An 18118-nucleotide genomic window follows, 5' to 3' on the forward strand; every position below is an offset into this window, starting at 1 on the left:
TTAACTATTTTCATTCCAGTTTGAAATAGAAACCAATTAAAACAAATAGAATGCTCTTTCATTGCTTTCTGAATTTTTTATTCTTTTGCTTCAAAGCTAATGCTCAAATTTTCTATGATCGCTTGACCAAAGAAAATCTCATATTTCTCCTAAATTACTTTCATAATCTCCAATTACATTTGTTTTTACAGACTGCCATAGGTCACTCTTTTCACAGGGAAGGCATTTTAGCTCATACTCAGGTTATATTCTGCACAATAAAAGAGCTTTAGAATTAGATATAAACTAATATTACTTTTGATAGCAAAACCTGGGTTAAATTAACTATTTTCGTCCAGGCTATACTACCTACAGTATTTATAGACCTAAATACAGCATAATAAAAGTTGTTGAATCCCAACTTTGACAATATTTGCTACCTTTTAAAACATTCAAATCCCTGCCTGAAGTTCTCACCTCATTCTTCCTAATGATAGCACCAGTGTTGTGCCTGCCATCTGGGGAGACACTACGTATGAAACATTAAACGTGAACCATGTTGAATTATTCATATTTCAATCCGGTTAATGTAGTAATCAATGTTGTATCCTGTGATCTACAGTATATGCTGAATGAAAAATTCATGCGGTAGTGGGTTCCATGGGATAATTACAGGCCCTATGCTGAGTATGCTTCCAGTCCACTTCATGAAATAATTCCAAACATCTTTCTATCCACCTTGTTTTTTGGCTCCTAGCTCTTTCATCCAAGTTGTGGTGATGATAGCCTGGGTGCTGCAGTCTGAATAGGAAGAATCTAACCGTGCTCACTTGGATAATCTTAATGCAGTTGGGTGTAGTTCAGAAAATGATTTCCTCCCTCACCTGCTCTGAATAGTCCTCTAGATCTGGGTATAGCAATAGCAATAGCACTTACACATATATTGCTACATAGTGCTTTATAGACCTTCTAAGCAGTTTACAGAGTCAGCATGTTGCCCCCAACAATCTGGGTCCTCATTTTTACTGACCTCGGAAGGCTGAGTTCACCTTGACCCTGGTGAGATTCAATCGGCCAAACTGCTGGCAGCTGGTGATCAGCAGAAGTAGCCTGCAGTACTGCACTCTAACCACTGCGCCACCATGGCTCTATGCAATCATGGGCAGAAAACATCACAGGAAATTGACATACGATAATGAATAAATGGCTCTTGGTAATAATACTTTGGCTACCAATTTGGCAATGCATTGGTACTATACTGTAGATGCATGTATTAATTGCCCTGCTTTCAACGATACATTACACTGAAGTATGACTTTATGAAATGCTTTAACAGGAGTTGGAGAAAGAGCGAACTGATCTTATAGAAGATGTGACAGCTAACAAAAGGAAGATGAAAGAACTGGAAGATAACTTGCTGTATCGACTGACAAGCACACAAGGCTCTCTGGTGGAAGATGAGAGTCTCATCATTGTACTTAGTAACACAAAAAGAACAGCAGAAGAGGTGACCCAGAAACTGCAAACATCGGTTGAGACTGAAGTACAGATTAACTCAGCTCGGGAGGAATACAGGCCAGGTAAGATGATTTGTCCCCTCCTGAACTGAAGATCAAAATTGTAACTATTGCTTAGACTGTAGTATATTAAAGTCAAAATTAGCCAGGCCTCAAGCCTAGCTTGTTGATTGAAAGGTCGGCAGTTCAGCGGTTTGAATCCATAGTGTCACGTAATGGGATGGGCTCCGGTTACTTGTCCCAGCTTCTGCCAACCTAGCAGTTCAAAAGCATGCAAAAAATGCAAGTAGAAAAATAGGGACCATCTTTGGTGGGAAGGTAACAGTGTTCCGTGCTCTTTTGGTGTTTAGTCATGCCGGCCACATGACCACGGAGATGTCTTCAGACAGCACTGGCTCTTTGGCTTTTTTAAAATTTGAATTTATATCCCGCCCTTCTCTGAAGACTCAGGGCGACTTACAATGTGTTAAGCAATAGTCTTCATCCATTTGTATATTATATACAAAGTCAACTTAATTGCCCCCAACAATCTGGGTCCTCATTTTACCTACCTTATAAAGGATGGAAGGCTGAGTCAACCTTGGGCCTTGTGGGGCTTAAACTTGCAGTAATTGCAAGCAGCTGTGTTAATAACAGACAGACTTAGTCCGTTGAGCCACCAGAGGCCCCAGAGGCTTTGAAACAGAGATGATCACCACCCCCTAGAATCGGGAACAACTAGCACATATGTGCGAGGGGAATCTTTACCTTTACTTTACAAGCCTATATTGAGGAAGATTTGAGAGTTTTAATGGTTAATGACAACTTCCTTGGAACTTTCCTTATCCACAGAAATTAAGTGACAAGGAGAATTGAGGCTCTTAGAACTGCAATATCCATCCATTGTCACTAGCAGACTAAAGATAGGTAGTCCTCGACTTGCAACCTTTCATTTAGTTACTGTTTGAAGTTACAAAGGCACTGAAAAAAGTGAGTTATGTCCATTGCAGCATCCCCATAATGACATGATCAAGATTCAGGTGCTTGGCAACTGGCATGTATTTATGACAGTTCACTGTCCCAGGGTCATGTGATTATCATTTGTAACCTCCTCAGCTGGCTTTTGACAAGCAAAGTCAATGATGGAAGGCAGATTCACTTAACAACTGCAGTGCTTAATTTAACAACTGTGGCAAGAAAGGTTGTAAAATGAGGCAAAGCTCACTTAACAACTATCTTGCATAGAAACAGAAATTTTGGGTAGAATTGTGGTCAAGAACTACCTGTGCAGGGGAATAAATCTCTAACATCTAAAATTTTAAAAAAGAGAGTGAAGAACGGTTGCAGGGACTCGGTATGTCTAGTTTAATGAAAAGAAGGACTAAGGGAGACATGATAGCAGTGTTCCAATATCTCAGGGGTTGCCACAAAGAAGAGGGAGTCGGGTTGTTCTCCAAAGCACCTGAGGGTAGAACAAGAAGCAATGGGTGGAAACTGATCAAGGAAAGAAGCAACTTAGAACTAAGGAGAAATTTCCTGAGAGTTAGAACAATTAATAAGTGGAATGACTTGCCTGAAGAAGTTGTGAATGCTCCAACACTGGAAATTTTTAAGAAAATGTTGGATAACCATCTGACTGAGATGGTGTAGGGTTTCCTGCCTGGGCAAGGGGTTGGACTAGAAGGCCTCCAAGGTCCCTTCCAACTCTGTTGTTATATTATATTATATTAGCTCTTATTGAGTAGTAAATAATAACAATGAAAGAGATGTCATTTGGAACTGATATTGCAGTTTTTTGAATATGCAGATTACTACAGTACAGTGATGTAGTAAAAACAAAAACACAAGGAGGGGGGAGAAGATATCTATTTTTCTTGTTTAAATAGTACAAAACCTGTTTAGCTATTTATTATCAGACATTAATTGTCATTATTAAGTTTTATAATTACAGGTGTAATAGTTGCTGTGGTTTTACATTTCTGTTGATCCAATCCAATCTTGTTTTGTTCAGTTGCTACCAGAGGCAGCATTCTCTATTTTCTGATAACGGAGATGAGTATGGTAAATGTCATGTATCAAACTTCACTTCGGCAGTTTTTGGGCCTGTTTGATCTTTCGCTTGCAAGGTAACTTTGATTATCTCACATTTTTCACATTATGGATTAACAAAAATTGGCACAGCTTTCAGACAGCTGAAACGATGTGATATAGTCATCCTTGTTTAGAATCTGCAAACCCATGTCATTAATATCATAGTTTGAGAACCAGTTCTGCAGTACTTAAGGCATAAAAAAAATGTCTGATCATAAATGACAGTGGGAAAGGAAGAATGTGCACAAAATGTGATCCAGAATACCTCTTACTTTATTTCTTGGCTCTACAAAATTGGTCTACACGGCAACTTTCCTTAAATACGTACAGTATCTTTCTCCATTTTAATTTTGCCATGGGTTCATTTCATGGGTTCATTATTTAAGATTTAATATTCATAAATGCCTCAATTTTTAAAAAAACATTGTAGAATCCCTTGCAGCTTCCCAGTGTAATAATCTTTGCTTTGAATGAAACTGAAAGGAAGGATATTGGAGAAGAAAGTAAACATTGAAGCAGCAATTCCTTTTCTGCCCACTGGGTGGGATCATGCATGTCTCAGGTCTGTCTTTTTGTTTCTGATGCCTTAAAGCTCTTCTCTGTCACACATAGCACCATTTCAGTCTTTCTTTCTTAGAGCCAAGGAACGTAGCCTTCCAATAGCTTTAAGTCATCCGGTTGATGGAGAAAAAATATCCTGCCCTGGGGAATACGAGAAGAATAAAAGTAGCAGACAGTGTAGCCTTTTCGTTAGTGATTTCTAATGAGATCTCATTTTAAGTCTATTTCTGATTATCATTCTTAAGTCTCTCCAAGGGCTTTATTCTCAGAGATGAGGAGGCTTAATAAATAAAAACCTTACACAGAATTGAAATATTCTTTTTTGTTATGTGTTGACACAGCAAGCACTGATCTGCATTCAAAAACTTCAGCTTGCATTCTCTAAAAGGGCCTGAGAAAGAGAGAATAATTCAGAGGAAGCAGAATATATAATAAGTACTCTAGAGGGATTGGACATTAAAAGAGTTTGGAAAGCATCAAGTCAGAAATAATTTCCCGGGAGAAAGAGCAAGTTCTTCCTGTATGCAAAAGCGAACAGAAGTAACTGCTTTTGCCTTTGCAATGAGATGTCTAGATGCTGAGAATAGAATAGAATAGAATAGAATAGAATAGAATAGAATAGAATAGAATAGAATTTTTATTGGCCAAGTGTGATTGGACACACAAGGAATTTGTCTTGGTGCATATGCTTTCAGTGTACATAAAAGAAAAGATACCTTCATCAAGGTACAACATTTAACATTTACAACCCAAATGATAGTCATAGGATATAATTTAACACTTAATGATAAGCAACAAAAGTTACAGTCATACAGTCAAAAGTGGAAAGAGATTTGTGATGGGAACGATGAGAAGATTAATAGTAGTGTAGATTTAGTAAATAGTTTGACAATGTTGAGGGAATTATTTGTTTAGCAGAGTGATGGCCTTCGGAGAAAAACTGTTCTTGTGTCTAGTTGTTCTGGTGTGTAGTGCTCTATAGCGTTGTTTTGAGGATAGGAGTTGAAACAGTTTATGTCCAGGATGTGAGGGATCTGTAAATATTTTCACAGCCCTCTTCTTGATTCATGCAGTATACAGGTCCTCAATGGAAGGCAGGTTGGTAGCAATTATTTTTTCTGCAGTTCTAATTATCCTCTGAAGTCTGTTTCTTGTTGGGTTGCAGAACCAAACCAGACAGTTATAGAGGTGCAAATGACAGACTCAATAATTCCTCTGTAGAACTGGATCATCAGTTCCTTGGGCAGTTTGAACTTTCTGAGTTGGCGCAGAAAGAACATTCTTTTTTGTCCATTTTTGATGATGTTTTTGATGTTAGCTGTCCATTTGAGATCTTGCGATATGATAGAACTAGAAATTTGAAGGTTTCTACTGTTGATACTGTGTTGTCTAGTATTGTGAGAGGTGGAAACATGGGAGGGTTTCTCCTAAAGTCTACCACCATGTTTACGGTTTTGAGTGTGTATAGTTCCAGATTGTTTTGGTCGCACCACAAGGCTAGTCGTTCAACCTCTTGTCTATATGCGGATTTGTCATTGTCTCGAATGAGACCAATCACTGTTGTGTCATCTGCAAACTTCAGTAGTTTAACAGATGAATCATTGGAGATGCAGTCATTGGTATACAGAGAGAAGAGAAGCATATTGCTTCCTTCGCTTCGAGGCGTATATGTCCAATAAAGCTGAAGTGGATGTGTCAGTCTAATACATAGCTTCCATCTAATGTATCGGACGTAGAGCTTTGCCCCATAGTTTGGACTATATCTTGTGCCTCGCTCGCTCCCCCCGCCGCAGCCGGGCCCCTCTTATCTCCAGCTGGACGCTGATAGTACAGAAGAATGTCCTGGCATGACTCCAGCCCCCAGCCCTGGCACCATGCCCAGACAAACCGAAGAAACAAACCTCCCTCCGATAGCATGTGCGCCTGAAGCCAGCCACGAGCTGGGATTACCAACAGCTGGAGACGAAACGATGCAATGGATAGATCCACGCTTCCGGAGAATGGAGAGGTGACGTCAGCAAAAGGAAGGGAGGGGCAGGCCTGGATAAGTGCTGAGTCATGGAGCCACACGCCATGGCCTATATAAAGGATCTGCTTTCTGGCATTCTCTGAGTCAGGCAAAGTCTAATCTGGATTGCTGAAGTCACACTTTGGATTCCTGCCTGCCCTGAGGACTCTGATAGGACTTTGGCAGAGCTGCAGAGGCACGCTTGAAGCTTGATACGGACTTCCCCGACCCGGCCATCAGAGGAGGAGTGGGACATAACACTACAGTTCTCATAAATTCCCATCCAGCATGGGCTTTGAACATAGACACTAGGTCTGTCTGTGGTATATTAGAGAACTGTGCTTCGCATAACATTTCCAGTAACTCACAAGCAAGTAAGTGAAAGGGTGAGAGAGCAGGAATTACTAACAAGCCAATCTCTAAGATTGCAAATACCTCTTTTAGTGTTAGCTTGATTTTATTTATCTGTGAAACTCTATATGGCTGTGCAACTTAAGCAACTAAGACTCTAAGTTTCAATTATTAAATTATCAATGAATTATCTTCCTATCCTAGCTTTAGCCTGTGGAGAAAGAGATTTAATTTACATAACATGTTAAGCTGAACATGTAATGCTTTCTGAAACTTTCCTAGTTGTGCTAATGCTTGCAAACAGAACTTCTCTGCAATTCACTTTAAGAGTTTTCTCAATGTATTTGGGGCTCCAAGAGTAAGATCAAATTTCCTGACAGTGAGAACGATTAATCAATGGAACAACTTGCCTCCAGAAGTTGTGGGTGCTTCAACACTGGAGGTTTTTAAGAAGAGATTGCACAACCATATGTCTGAAATGGTATAGGGCAGAGGTCTTCAAACTTGGCAGCTTTAAGACTTGTGGACTTCCACTGCCAGAATTCTCCAGCCAGCATAGCTATGCTGGCTGGAGAATAGCTATGCTGGCTCGAGAATTCTGGCAGTGGAAGTCCACAAGTCTTAAAGCTGCCAAGTTTGAAGACCTCTGGTATAGGGTTTCCTGCTTGAACAGGGGGTTGGACTAGAAGACCTCCAAGGTCCTTTCCAACTCTGTTATTCTGTTATCAAGTTCACCCAATGGCACAAGATGACATTGTTTCAGGTAAGAGACCCTAAATGTGCCCATTGTACTACAGCATGTGAGATGGCAGATATACAGATAGACAGACAGTCCTGCAAAGTACCCCATTTTGTGTCCATCTAGAACCTTTAGCTGCAATCAGAAACTTTTCGGAGCTAAAGTAGCTCAGGAAATAATTATGTTCATAAACATACCAAAGTATATCCCCCCAATTAACTTATACTGCTGCCTTCTGGACCAATTGTCGCTTCTAGATGGTCTTCAAGGACAGTCCTGTATAGAGTACATTGCAGTAATCCAATTGGGAAGTGGCTAAGATGTGAATGGCAGCAAGTTGAGCCTCCAGATCATGGAAGGGGTGCAATTGGGGCACAAGACATTGTGCAAAGACCTCTTAGCCACAGCTGCCATCTGCTGTCCCAGCAGGGACCATGGATCCCAGGCTTTTTGAATTGCTTGGAGTAATATCTTAGGGATGCCTTATCTGTAACAATTCTGCCTATCCTGTCTGTTCATTTAGTAAGCGTCTGCTGAAGTTCCTCATCCCATATGAAATGATGGCAGTCTGGGCTAAGGCCTCCCTTGTGGTCACTGCATTATGAGAAAAAAAAGGGAGAGATGGAGGGAGGACTAGTAGGGATAAAGATCAAGGGAATCAATTGTATGAAGCTAAAATACCTTTCAATCTATCTGAAAGAAGAGTGAACTCTCAGCAGTCCAAACAGTCCTAGCCAGTTGGATCATATTGATCGAACAGTATTTAATGTCATGTTGAATTTGCCTCAGCAACTCTGTTTGCTTTGCACTAACTCAGTATTATTAAGTACAGCTTTGAAAATGCTTTATTCGTGTATTCTTTTACCCTTTCTGAAATCTTTGCCCTAAAGGCATTATATTACTCTTTTATCCTCTCCCTTTCTTTTGAATAGGTCTGTCAAGAGCCCAATTACAAGCAAAAGAATAGCAAATATCATTGAGCACATGACCTATGAAGTGTATAAATATGCTGCACGAGGGCTTTACGAGGAGCATAAGTTTCTGTTCACGTTGCTGCTTACTTTGAAGATTGATTTGCAGTGCGGCAAAGTCAAACACGAGGAGTTCCTAACTCTGATTAAAGGTCATATCAGCTACATCACATCCTTAATGTATGGTCTTGTGCTGTTTTCTCCTTGCCTGTACAAACCAGTAATTAGAGATACTAACCTGGTGCTTCACAGGGTGGGCCCTGTCCATCACTTGACTGAATGTTGAATCTGTTGATCTGATAAGCCTTGTACACTAAAACCTACAAATTTTGTGACTTTCTGTTTTAGGTCGCCAAGTGAAATTTAACATTATTCAACTTCATGTAGAGTAGGCAACATATTCTTAAATTCCAGCATAGGTGTTTGAACCCCCTTTAAATAAGGAAGTGTTTGTGTGAGAGAGAGAGAGAGAGAGAGAAAGAGAGAGAGAGAGAGAGAGAGTTATTAGTAATGTTTTCTACTTTTTTAAAAAATTACTTTTTTAAACTTTAAACTTTTAAACATATATTTCCAGGTGGTGCTTCTTTGGATCTGAAAGCTTGTCCTCCTAAACCAGCTAAATGGATTCTGGATATGACTTGGTTGAATTTGGTGGAGCTCAGTAAGCTGAGACAATTTTCAGATGTTCTTGATCAAGTACGTACCGGTAGGAGTTGGTATATATATATTTTTTGCAGTTTGTTTCAATTGATAGTTTAATGATTTCAATTTCTATGTGTTAATCTGCCTCGGTTATATATTATCTGGCAAATGTAAAACTTGAAGCATTGATGTTTCAGAAACAAATGTTCTGAGATCATTATGGAACATACTTTAGTACATATTCAATTTCACTTTCATCTCTATAGTAGTGGCCAAAATTGTGGAAACCTTTTGGGAAAAGTGTATTTTTGAGGGTTTTTTAAAAAAAGTTTTTTTATTTTTTTAAAAAACATACAAACATAAAAGCACTTCCATTCAAATTTCAAATACAATGTATCGGTGTGTGGATTACAATTTTTTGTGCAAACAGTAATTATTTGTCATTAATTTGTTTAATCATCCATTTTATCATCCAATTATACTCTAATATTTTAATCAATTAATCCCTCAATCAATTATAATGTTTTGTTCTCTAATTTAATATTCATTCTGAAACAATATTTTATCTTATTTCCCTATTTATTCCATCATTTTAAAACAATTATATTCAATAATTTTTACCTTGTTAAAAACTCCAATCTTCTTTATCATATTTTCCCCTCTAACCATTGATAAAATAAATCCCATAATGTATTTTTGAGGTTTGATGGTTAATAGCACCACTTTTTTTTGAGTTCCAAGATAATCATATTCCACTGCTGGAATGGCCTGGGAATAGCCCAGACCTTAAATCAATTGAAAATCTATGGAGCTGACTAAAGAAACTTGTTAGCCAGAAGCAACCCAGCAATAAAACCCAGTGAATAGAAGCAATCATTCAATCTTGGTTTCATATTATAACAGCTGCAGAACTAAAAGACTTGGTTCACTCTGTGGGAAGACGTTGTAAGGCTGTAATTCATGCTAAAGATTACCCAACTAAGTATTAATGGAGATGATAATTTTTGTATATCTCATTTTATCTACATGTTTCACTTTTCTTCTTTATACTGTAATTGCTATTCTAATAGCAAATCCTTCATAAAAGTTATTGCATTAAATTATTGATTAAATTATCGTTCCATTGATATATAATTTTATGGTACTTCTCCCCTCCAAAAAAAGTGGTGTTATTAGCTAGTTTTAGAAACTACACTTTTCCCAAAAGGTTTCCACAATTTTGTCCACTACTGAAGTGGTGAGGGTACCCATAAACAAGCCAACCAGTCAGCCAGCCTCGGTTCAGATCCAAAGGCATCAGGGCATATAAAGCATATTTTTTAAAATAACCTATTTGCATGGCGCTAATGCTTTAAAGTTAAACCAGTTCTTTAAATCTAGGGTAAGAACTTGCTGGTAAAATGCTTGTTGAAGTGTACCTAGGATAAAAGTCCCATCTTTACATTTTGGAGCAAATAAAACTGCACTGGATATTAATGCTTATAGTTCATTACAGCTAGAACTATAAGTAGTGAATAAGGATTTGTACCACTAAGAAAGATGGTGGTTCTTTCAGAAAGGCACACAGAGTCACTCATTAAGCTGTCTGAAATTAAAGTCATATTCTTTGAAAGTTCATCCATATAGCTGTATAGAAGAGGGGTCTCCAACCTTGGCAACTTTAAGACTTGTGGACTTCAACACCCAGTGTTCTGAGAGTTGAAGTCCACAAGTCTTAAAGTTGCCAAGGTTGGAGACCCCTGATACAGAATATGCTATTATTCTCCAATCTTTAAAGTGGGAGGAAAATCTATTTTCAAAATCATTTCCCCCTCAGTATTCATCTTACTTTGCCTCAGGAGGCCACAAGAACTGCTGCCTCACAGGAGAGAGGCTGATGTTGCTGCTGCTATACTGGTGATGGTGCTCTCTAGCAAAGCACAGAAGTAAAGCAAGGGCGGCAGAGGGGATGGGTTTGTCCCATTATAAGGGCCTGCACAGTGCCGTTTAAGCTGACAGAGTTTACTGATAGGAATAGCAACCTTGAAGGTGTATATTGGTCTGCCATTAAGTTAATATTTGACAATCCAACACCATGAAGGGTAAACATGCCACACAAGCCAAGTTTTGGGTTGTTTTGCAACTACTGTTAATATAGGCAAGTAACACAAAAGTCTCTGACTGATGGGAGTGGATGGTCCTTCAGTGGCTAGTTCTTCCATTTTCTTATAGAAAACATTGTCCTGTCAGATCACCTTGATCCAACTCAATAGCAGACTGGCCTCAAGATGTTAAGCAGTCTGTCTTTGAATGAGAAAAAGGACTGTATTGATGACTCCTATGGGATATGATACTCTCATTGTATTATATTACCAGATCTCACAGACAGAAAAACAGTGGAAAATGTGGTTTGATAAGGAAAAACCAGAAGAAGAACTTGCTCCCATTGGCTATGATCAAGCTCTGGACTGCTTCAGACGTCTCCTCCTTATTAGGTCTTGGTGTCCTGATAGAACTATTGCTCAGGTAATGTATGGAAGTTTTAATAATAGAATAGGGCGAAGAGTATTTTTTTGGTTATGCATCACATGTACAGTTCTCCACATACACAAACACAATTCCAGGAAAATCTCTAGCTGAGTCGTTTGAAGGAAGAACTGCTTCAGCTTTCACACATGTACATTCAAGAGGCTATCATTTTATTTCATTCTTCTTCTATTCCCACAGAAGCAGCACTTTGTAAAATACATTTTAGTTCCTTCAGACTCTGGAGGAGATAAACCAACATGGATCTGAAATATACAAGACTTTAGAGATCAAAGCCAGTATTTCAGATTGTATTCAGAAGCACACTGATAACAATGCAGTATCTACAATATTCATGTTGCATTGTTGAAATGGTTTTCACCCATCAACATATACTGTAGACTGTAGCAATGTATAGAAAATAAACTTTCCTAGTAGTTCAGAAGTAGCTTCAAATAAAGTATGTAGTAATAAATCAATCTCAAGGTAATGAAGACACGAATATCTCCCATTCCAAAAAAGAGCCACAATTGGTACAGCAGCCAAGAGCTGGCAGTTTCCCCAGGCTACAATCTCCACTTGCTTATCAAGTAGAAGCTATGAATCCAGGATAATTCTCAATTAGTAGATCTGCTTCTTCAGTGAGAATCTTGTAATCTTGTCCAGCGTCAGCATGTGGGGCGGGTGAGTCTCTGCCCAATCCAATAGCTTCTGGAATAAATAATAAGTTACTCTTGCCTGCAGTTCTATTTCAATTTACTTAAGATTCATTTTCAAGATCAGTCAAAACTTGAAGTCTTGTCCAATCCCATGATGGAGACATACAAGTAGAGGTGTTGTTGATACCTCATCCCAGTCTCATGCCTGGTTTCACCCATCAATTTCACATAGATATTAAATGAAGTGAAGGGACATATCAAGACTACTGGCATCCCATAAAGAAGTGATCAAGGGTTCAGTTGCTCAGCACCCATTAACATCAGTTACATCTTTTTACTCTGATGGGACCTGAACCACTGTAAAATGGCTCTTTGAACTCCCAACCAATTCAGGGGTCCAGAAAGATTCTATAATCAATGGTATTGCATACGGTGAGATACCTAGTATTTCCCAAGGGCTGCATTTCTAAAACCAGCTCTTGATCTTATGGATGGGAAGAATGGGTTGTTGTTTTTTGAGGTCTAGGCTTTCCCTTAAACATACAGTAGTGTATACATGGGATATCATTGTATTGTAGAAAATCTCCAAGAAATGAATGAAACAAAGGGGAAGGCCTTAAAGGGACATTGCAAAACACTAGCTTTGGGGAAAACAGTAATTGTACACTGCTTTCCAGTCAAACCTCAGTGCTATTTGTGATGAAGGGATTGAAATTGTTCTTCTTATAACAGCAAGTGAATACCATTTGGCTTCAACCCCAACTTTACAAATTGGATATTTGTCCTGTTGTTTTCAGTGAGAATGCTGAAATGCAAATACTGCTATAGGAACCTTGTGCCTATTAAAGTTTAGCAAGAATCCCACAGAGATTATTTTAAATAATAGGAACATTTAGTAGTTAGATATACAAAATACCACCACTCACATGGTATAATAAGATTTACACCATACTTCTAAAATGTTTTAATGGGTTGATTCATGTTTGACCTTATCAAATTCTTCCCTAAATGCTTTGTCTCCAAAGTCCCTGCATTTTTTTTATTAAGTACAAGTGAAACATTAATATATATCTTTTTTTTAAAAAAATCAGGCTAGGAAGTATATTATGGATACCATGGGAGAAAAATATGCGGAAGGGGTCATTTTAGATTTGGAGAAGACTTGGGAAGAATCTGATCCACGCACACCTCTCATCTGCTTTCTGTCCATGGGCTCTGATCCAACTGATTCAATCATTGCTTTGGGGAAAAGGTTGAAAATCGAGACACGCTGCGTTTCCATGGGTCAGGGACAAGAAGTCCATGCACGTAAACTCCTGCAACAAACTATGGCTCATGTAAGGCAACTTTCCCATCCTAATTTGGTATAGGCCATTTTTTAAAAAATTAGAACATTACAAATTACTAGTGACCAGGGGTGAAATTCAAATTTTTTCCCTACCGGTTCTGTGGGCGTGGCTTGGTGGGCATGGCAGGGGAAGGATATTGCAAAATCTCCATTCCCACCCCACTCTGGGGTCAGCCAGAGGTGGTATTTGCCAGTTCTCCAAACTACTCAAAATTCCCACTACTGGTTCTCCAGAACCTGTTAGAACCTGCTGGATTTCACCCCTGCTAGTGATGTTTAGCTAAGCATGAATATAGCATAACTAATTATGTTTATGGAATAAAATTTCTCTCTATTTCTAAAGCGCAAAATAGGATTATTTCTAGCCAGTGGCCTTCTGAAAATGAAAATATATTATGTTTTTAAATCGATCGCTCCATATATTTTGATTCAAAAATGTTGCTAAATTCTAGGCACAATCCAATACATGTTTATATTTGGGAACAGACAGGAATATATATTGCTTGGGTGACACACATTTATATTGCAGATAAATTAAGTTGTTACTTTGTTGAATTTCATTTTCAAAATAAAATTTATGATTGTTGGTGATATTGAGTGAAATATTAGGTTAGTTGAACATGTACAAGATAGTTCAATCTACTACTAAAAATCAAATCTATTATAAATAGGATCCATAGAATTCTTTCATATTCTTAGTTTATTGGCTATACTTCAGTTACTTTTGGTATTAGAAACAAATTATGATATATTTGAAAAATCCTATGTCAGCACAGAGTTGTGAATTGGATATAATTGGAAGGTAACAATAATCTGAATGCATGGTGTTAATTTCCGAAATGAATAACAAACCCAGCTACATGCCTCTTAACATCTTATTCTCTTAGGGTGGATGGGCTCTCTTGCAGAACTGCCACTTGGGTCTTGACTTTATGGATGAGTTGATGGACACTATTGTGGAAACAGAGATAGTTCATGAGGCCTTTCGCTTGTGGATGACTACAGAGGTCCACAAACACTTTCCTATTACCCTTCTACAGATGTCTATAAAATTCACTAATGAACCTCCCCAGGGACTTAAAGCTGGCCTAAAGAGAACGTATGGAGGTGAGTGACTTAGCCTCAGCTGTCATACAAATATTTAATAAATTTTCCCCATAAAATTGAATATTTTATTCAATTTTCAGCAAGACAAAATCATATAGCTTGAATGATCTTAAGAATGCTTGGAGCATTTTGATGTTCTACTTGAAACATATATAAAATATAAGATAAATGGCTATAGGCATTCCTATAAATAGCTGGATAATCATTTGCTAATCAGTAAATTACTGAGTCAGGCATATCTGACCAACTATTGAAAATGATTACCAGCAGAACATTAAAAATTTTCACTGAGTATTTTCATTCATGTATATTAGCAATAGCAATAGCACTTAGACTTATATATTGTTTCACAGTGTTTTACAGCCCTCTTTAAGCAATTTTACAGAGTCAGCATATTGCCTCCAATAATCTGGGGATTCATTTTATGGAAGGATGGAAGGCTGAGTCAACCATGAGCTGGTCAAGATTGAACTCCAGGCAATCAGCAGAATTAGCCTGCAATTCTGCATTCTAACCACTGCACCACCATGCCTCTATTACTTCAAGATTTGTGATTGGTTTAGAGAATTTGGTTTGATGCTTATGTATGGTTATTCTTTTCAAGTGTAAAATATGTGGGAAATTTTTGTGTAAGGAACTATCATGTAGAAGTTATGATTAAATGGGAATTGCAGAGGAAAAATGCTTTTCATTAAGGGCTTTATAGGAAAGTTTGTTTATAATAGTCAATGACTTTGTTACAGGTGTGAATCAAGATCTCTTGGACATCAGCAATATGGTACAGTGGAAGCCAATGTTGTATGCTGTGGCCTTTCTCCACTCCACTGTTCAGGAAAGAAGGAAATTTGGACCTCTAGGATGGAATATTCCTTATGAATTCAACCAAGCTGATTTCAATGCCACAGTGCAGTTTGTTCAGAACCATTTGGATGACATGGACATCAAAAAGGTTAATTGGCACTAATTGGCTGGAAATAAATCTCTAGCAGCGTATATGAAACTTGAAATAATTTACAACGTTGTCAACCAATCTTCACTCAATGTAACATAGTCAATTAACCTTTAATGTTAAACAGCCATTAAATTCACTAGATTAGATTTAGAGGTGAGGATGGATGTCCTGATACCAGATGTAATATATATTGGATGGCTATAATACGCTGTTGGAAGAGAAAGAAGATGGCTAAAAACAAGAGACAGATAGCAAAGTAAATGGGGGGAGGATTCCAATTTAATAATGGAACTATTTTTGACTCAGTCTAGTTCAGAATCAGAATCAGAATAATATATGCATAGGAATTTTCAGATCTTTCATATGCACATGGACTAGAAACAGGGGTCTCCAACCTTGGTCCCTTTAAGACTTGTGGACTTCAACTCCCAGAGTTCCTCAGCCAGCAAAGCTGGGAGTTGAAGTCCACAAGTCTTAAAGGGACCAAGATTGGAGACCCCTGGACTAGAAGACCTCCAAGGTCCCTTCCAGCTCTATTCTGATTGATTGATATACATATACATTTATTTTAGTATACGGTTGCATGAATACATCGTATTTTTTTTTTATCTTTTTCAGGGTGTGTCCTGGAACACTGTTCGTTATATGATTGGGGAAATTCAATATGGTGGAAGGGTTACAGATGACTATGACAAAAGGCTCCTTAACACATTTGCTAAAGTGTGGTTCAGTGAAAACATGTTCAGCCAAGACTTTTCATTTTACAAAGGATACAATATACCCAAGTGTACTGCAGTGGATCAGTACCTGCACTACATACAGGTTTGTTATCATTAGCAAATAAAAAGAAAATTTAAGGCTAGGCTGAAGTTAATAAATCAAAAGCTTTCTTCATTCACAAGGTCATTGCACTAGTATACTTCCTTCTTAATCAAACTTCCTGTATAGAATTTGCAGACAAGATCTCTGAAGATATATATGAAGGATACTTAAATGTAAAGAAATTAATACCAAAATATGAAAGGAACTGAGAAATTAATAATGTACTAAGTAGGTATATTGAACTACTGCTTCACAGCCTCAGAGATAGTAGTGATTAAGACATTTGTGAACATCCAGAAATTCTTGATCTGAAAATTGCCTTTGTCTTGATGTCAGTGACAATGAATTTCTTTTTAATACTGAAATCATAACAATGTAAAGGGGATGGGAGAATGATGTTGTTACCATGACAAAGAAGAATATTGCTGATGAGCAGTTTAAATATATGTATAAATAAATAAGGGGTATGGTTTCACGGTTACAATTGAACTGAACGATTACCTGTATTTCAAAGCACTGTACAAGTGTTAAGTTAGATAATTATTCTTTTACCTTATGTAATAATTTCCTGAAACGTCTTGTATAAATGAAAAATTCCCTGAAATCTTACTATTTGTTCACATTATCTTTTTAAAGATACATATATGGGCACATTTATAAACATTATATATGTATACACTATATATACTATATTTGTTTTTATATATATATATATATATATATATATATATATATATATATATATATATATATATATATATATATATATATATATATATATATATATATATATATATATATTTGTTTTCTGAGGTTTTCACGGGTGTTTGTATATAGGTCTTTGGTTGTTCGGGTTTTCTCCCGTGTAAAATTGGAAGTGTCTTGGCGACGTTTCGACGAAGTCTCATTCGTCATCTTCAGGCTTCAGCTTCGTGCTTCTGGGAGCAATGTGTGATCGCAGCTGTTTCTTCCTTTTAACTGCTAGTGGGGGTTTGAACTGATTGGGTGGGAGCTTGGCTGTGCTCTGATTGGATGGGGGTTTTTCTGTGCTCTGATTGGATGGGGGTGTGTCCTGTGTTGGTGGGGGCTTGGTTGTGCTCAGTCTGGTCTGTGCTGCAGGGGGATTTGAGCTGGTGAGCTGCATAGCTGTTGTTTGGCTTTGTGGTCGTGCTACATCTTCATAGTGGGTGTCAGTCTGCTGCATGAATGGATTGGAGGAGTTTGAAATGGCTAATGTTGCAGCTGCGGTCTGGCTTCTGGTCCTTGGTCGTGCTTCATGATCAGTGTGGGTTTGGGTCTGCTTTCTGGGTGGATGTGTGGTGGTGACATCCTGTGTGGACCTTGTGAGTGTGGGTCTGGTGTCATTCCTCGTGTTAGGGACTCGTTTGTCAATAAGAGCGGGTTTCCAAATGGCTGGTAGGCGGGAGGTATCATCTCGTTTGTTCATGCTGTGTGGGCGTTTTTCTATCTCAATGGCTTCTCTGATTATTCTGTTGTTAAAGTGTTCAGTTTTGGCAATAGTTCTGGTCTTTTTAAAGTCAATATCATGTCCTGTGACTTTAAAGTGTTGGACCAGGGAAGAAGTTGGTTCCTCTTTTTTGACTGAGTTCTTGTGTTCTTCAATGCGTGCACTTATTCTTCTGTTTGTTTGTCCAATGTATGTGGTGGGGCAGGCGGTGCATGGGATTTCATATACTCCTTGATTTTCTAACTCAATTTTGTCTTTGGGGTTTCTTAGGATGGTTGATATTTTTTGGTTTGTGCAGAATGCTGTCTTGATGTTATGTTTGTGGAGGATCTTGCTGATTCTGTCTGTGGTGCCTTTTATATATGGGAGGAGGGCTGTGCCATTTTCTTGTTCTCTGTCTTGGGTTTTAGTGGGGGTTC

At 38.1% G+C, this 18118-nt stretch overlaps 1 protein-coding gene across 1 annotated transcript in view; it reads left to right on the plus strand.

The window, feature by feature from the left end:
* Nucleotides 1-18118, plus strand: part of DNAH5 (dynein axonemal heavy chain 5) — a 173963-nt gene that overhangs the window by 130475 nt on the left and 25370 nt on the right. The window contains exons 66-74 of the mRNA XM_058177601.1: nt 1316-1559; nt 3487-3601; nt 8158-8348; nt 8771-8892; nt 11194-11343; nt 13094-13339; nt 14238-14457; nt 15201-15406; nt 16028-16231. Coding sequence (XP_058033584.1) covers nt 1316-1559; nt 3487-3601; nt 8158-8348; nt 8771-8892; nt 11194-11343; nt 13094-13339; nt 14238-14457; nt 15201-15406; nt 16028-16231 — 1698 coding nt within the window. The remainder of the gene's footprint in view (nt 1-1315; nt 1560-3486; nt 3602-8157; nt 8349-8770; nt 8893-11193; nt 11344-13093; nt 13340-14237; nt 14458-15200; nt 15407-16027; nt 16232-18118) is intronic.

Source organism: Ahaetulla prasina, chromosome 3 (genome assembly GCF_028640845.1).
Source record: "Ahaetulla prasina isolate Xishuangbanna chromosome 3, ASM2864084v1, whole genome shotgun sequence".
Taxonomy (NCBI): Eukaryota; Metazoa; Chordata; class Lepidosauria; order Squamata; family Colubridae; genus Ahaetulla; species Ahaetulla prasina.